The following is a 4,201-nucleotide window of genomic DNA, read 5'->3' as shown; positions in this document are numbered from 1 at the left end:
GAAATAACATTTATCATGCTCTTTGGAAAGGAACAAACAATAATAGTAAAAATCACATTTACCACAAGCTCCTCCATAACACTGCTAATGTAACTCATTCTTGATTTGAAACTTATCTATTTCAGCCATGTCACTCAAGGAGAGAGTATCAATTATATGGAGTTGCAGGGCAATAAACAAGATGTGCACAACTCTCATTTTGGACCTAGAATCTGAACCCAGGACTGGCACTCACTGATTGCACTACCTAGATCCTGGGAATTTAAAACTTGTTTTAAAATGTTGGAAAACCTCATGCTCATTTTACATGGCACTGCATTCAAACTCTTTATCTAGTGTTCACAAATCATTAACCATTAGGACACAAACATTCCACTTATATAGATGGGCCATCTTAATCATGGTTAGTGTAACCTAAAAATATCTGGAGACTGAATTTTCTGAAGGAAAAATGCAGTAGGAGCTGCAATTCGTCATCTGAGAATATTTGCCCTTTTTCAGTGGGAGGAGTTAATTACCCTTAGTTAATAGGCATAAGTTTTTAAATATCAGAAATGAGGTACAAAAGAAGGATTTGAATTACAAGATAAGGCACCATTATTTACAACTTCTGTTATTGGCACTCATGCTGATGTCTCTTAGAAAAGCATGACTCTTGGGATTAAATGCAAGACTGAAGAATAGTTCCAGCTGTTCCATCCAAGCTTCATTTCTGACTGTCTGTGCAACCTCTGACATTGTACTGGTTTCTGCTGCTGCAATGACTGCTGAATAGTGGGCATGTGCTCCTAAAACAACCCATCTTTTCTTCAGCGCTCCATGGCATCATCTCAGGTATGAAGCAACACAGGTAACAAAAAGAAGTGAAAAGAAAAACCCTACTATATCCACAGGTCAAGTGATTAAATGTGGTTGAATTGATACAGCAAAGTCAAAGTATTAATCTGTCTATTCCGTGAATGGTTTAAAACCTTTGTTTACCCGCAAAAATTAAGAAATTCATTTACATTAATGCTGATATTGTCACTTAACCATAAAACAGCGATGCACTCTAGAAATCCTGTAACTGAAGCTTTGTGAAGGTTGGTCCAACATACTTGTTGAAATGTAGTCTCTTATTTAAAATGTGCAAGTTATTTTCAAGTAGGAAAAATGCACAAAATACAGATGAGTACAATTGTTTCAATTCTGTTCTTATTCAGGTGCAGAAATTGGAGTTCACAGATACGGCACGGCAGTCAGTCGATACCATTTAACAGTCTCCTTGCTCAAGTTGAAATCCTTCAGGGACAGAGTAACTCCACCCAGAAAGAAATTCTCACGCAGCGATTCTGCACTGAGCACACTTAGCTGAAGCACCCTCTGCCTTAGTGTCTCTATGCTGTATCCATTGTACACGAGCTGCACAAAGAACAAAAACAGCAGCAGCTGAAAGCTAAGTTCGCTGATTCTCTAGAAGTCAAGTCAACTGCTGGCAGGGGCCAGGGGATTGATAGGTGGGACATTAATTTGGCTTCCACAGTTTGCAGTGCACCTCTGGTGAAACTGAGCCTCACTTTACCCTTTAGTGTCTGCTGCAATCGTGTTGTATAAACTTAGGTGCCTTCAATAGTTTGAGTGGAGGATGCTATCTATATCAATGCAAAAGCTGTTAAACCTGACTCTTGCCCCCAGAAGTTCTGAGCATCTACAATGAATAAAGTGATGTGGATTACAGCCCAGGCAGTTCGTGGACTTCAGTTTAATGTGCCAAGCAACATTTAAATTCAAGGTTCTTCCTTCCTTCCCCTCCCCCTGTTTCCAGAGATTTGACCTTGGCCTAGAGAAACCTGTGTGACTTCACTTAAAATGACTGCTTTAATGTGATTATGCTATTAAGATTTTTTTGATTGCATGTTTAAATGGAAAGGGGTGGGATTTAATTCAGAAAAACAGGTGAGTATATTTTTAAGATAAAAAGCTTTCAGAGGCTAGTCCCTTCTCTTATATATATTTACAGATATGTATTTGAGACAGGAATCCTTTACTAGGTTTTAAAATAAAGCTGTAAATACATGCTGATGACCACAAAAGAATGTTAAGGGATCTTTACTGGGGGGGGACAGATTATTTTACCATTTCATTGAACGTTGGGTTCCTTGTTTTCCGTGAGATTTTGGTTTTGCGTTTAGATGTTTTGTGTGTATCTGGAAGCAAGTATGTTTTAACATAGGGATTCGGATCTGCACCATCTTCTGTGACCTGCAAATAAAGCATACCAATGAGTGAGGTTTTGTTTTACTACATCTATTTAATTGTTTTACCTTCTAAGGCAATACATGATAAAACTCATGCTTAACTCAGATTAATCATGAACTCATTGGAGAGTTAACTAAAAACAGATTAGTCTTGGGAAAAATATTTGCAAAGGAGTGTCCTAACACACTTAAACCAACTTTTTGTAAGTGGTAACACAAACATTAGATGCCTGACTTTTGGCTACAAGGTTGCTTATTATACTCACCAGGTCTTTAATGTGCATCACCATGATAAACAGAGTGCCGTTTCTATACGAGATGGACAACTTTACTTCTCCTCCCACTCTGCCTGAGGTAGGACTTGATGGACATTCATCTAAAAAGATGTACATTTATATTTCTGTCTATAATATTTACAGTGTGTATTTTACCAGGAGTAATACTGTGCTAACAAATTATTGAAAATGGACAGTGTTAAATTATTTCTGGTTTTATTTTTGATAGTCTCAGTGTACCAGGAATACCACAACACCTACCCTCCCACCCAAATGGTGACAAGGCATGGAATCAGCTTAAAGCATGGGTCAGCAACCCCCAGCACGCATGCCAGAGCATGGCACACAAGGCCATTTTGCTCAGCACCCCACAGCCAGCCCAAACTTGGGGCAGCTGCTGCTGGCCATGGAGCCATGGCTGCTCACAGCAGGTGGCCAGGAGACTGCAGGCCCTGCTGCCAGCAGCCTGGGCTCTGTGGCAGGGAGCCAAGAGGCTGCAAACAGCTGCACCAGGCTCTGCGGTGGTAGCAGCTGCATGCATGTCTTGGCACACATGGCTGGGAAGGTGCTTGGGGCAGTGCAACCCCAGCTCCTCCCCAGCCATCCATCCTAAGGTGTGCAGTTAGCCACCACTGCCAGGCCTCCAGACCCTGGTGTAGCTGTTTGCAGCCTCCTGGCTGCCTGCTGCAGCTGCCTAGAACCCGGCTCAGCTGTCACAGGCAGCAAGGAGGCTGCAAACAGCTGTACGTGCACATCAGGGTGGATGGTGGGGGAGGAGCTGTGGTTGTACTACCCCAGGCCTCTTTGTGGCCATGTGCCCCAAGGTACACTTGCAGCTGTCACCACCATGGAGCCTGGTGCAGCTGTTTGCAGTCTCCTGGCTGGCTGGCTGCCTGCCACGGGTGGCCTAGGCTTTGGGAAGCTGCAGCAGGCAGGCTGCAAACAGCTGTACTGGGGTCTGGAGCCCTGGCACTGGCTGCGTGGTAGCAGCAAGTGTGCGTGCAACTTGGGGCTGGGGCAGCGCAACCTCAGCCCCTCGTCCACTATCTGCCTGGTGACGCCCATGCAACTGCTGCCAGCAGCGAGGATCAGGCCCCTTGTGGCTCCCCTGCCTCTGGCACATCAATTTAAGGCGTGGGTCTAGTTTTGGGTGTTTGGCATTCCAGCCAAAAAGATTGCTGACCCCTGGCTTGGAGGCTGAGTGTGAAAGCTTCGATTAAATTTCTTTGATAAATGTAAAGCACTGACTAAGCAAGAAAACACATTGCACAAAGTTTATTTATATCTCACTGAATCCACACAGTACAGGATTTACACTTTATGATATTTTCAGAAGTAAAAACAGGGGACTTGGTATGACAAGTGAACATTTTCTGAAGTGGAAGTTATCAAACTAGAATTGGTTGAAAATAATTTTACACTAGCCAGTACTGAAGTCCTTTACATTATAGATTGCAGTCACCCAATTTACCACCTTACACAAAAAAGCTATATATCTACCTGCATGCTTGGCTATTCCATCTATTCCTTCAGCTTTATCATCACGAAGTAAAGGGTGGAAGAAAGTATAAACAAGATCACACTGAATTTGGAAAAAAAAAGGTTACACATTAGTTTAAAATGTACTAAAATATCAAAGTTGAATGTTAAATTTATTGAAAATCTTTGAATATTCACCTCAGCCACCTC

The 4,201-nt window shown here is 42.3% G+C and overlaps 1 protein-coding gene across 1 annotated transcript in view; it reads right to left on the bottom strand.

Moving 5' to 3' along the window:
• Positions 1–6: 6 nt before the first annotated feature.
• PIK3C2A (phosphatidylinositol-4-phosphate 3-kinase catalytic subunit type 2 alpha) overlaps positions 7–4,201 on the bottom strand; it is a 94,248-nt gene continuing 90,053 nt past the window's right edge. Inside the window, 5 exon segments of the mRNA XM_025205637.1 lie at positions 7–1,401; positions 2,116–2,241; positions 2,504–2,613; positions 4,013–4,094; positions 4,190–4,201. The exon segment at positions 4,190–4,201 is cut by the window's right edge and continues 12 nt beyond it. Of these exon segments, the coding sequence (XP_025061422.1) occupies positions 1,219–1,401; positions 2,116–2,241; positions 2,504–2,613; positions 4,013–4,094; positions 4,190–4,201 (513 nt within the window). The 3' untranslated portion in view covers positions 7–1,218.

Source organism: Alligator sinensis, unplaced genomic scaffold (assembly GCF_000455745.1).
Source record: "Alligator sinensis unplaced genomic scaffold, ASM45574v1 scaffold447_1, whole genome shotgun sequence".
In the NCBI taxonomy this organism is placed as follows: domain Eukaryota; kingdom Metazoa; phylum Chordata; order Crocodylia; family Alligatoridae; genus Alligator; species Alligator sinensis.
The sequence above is the reverse complement of the archived record's forward strand: the minus strand, read 5'-3'. Positions and strand labels throughout refer to the sequence as shown.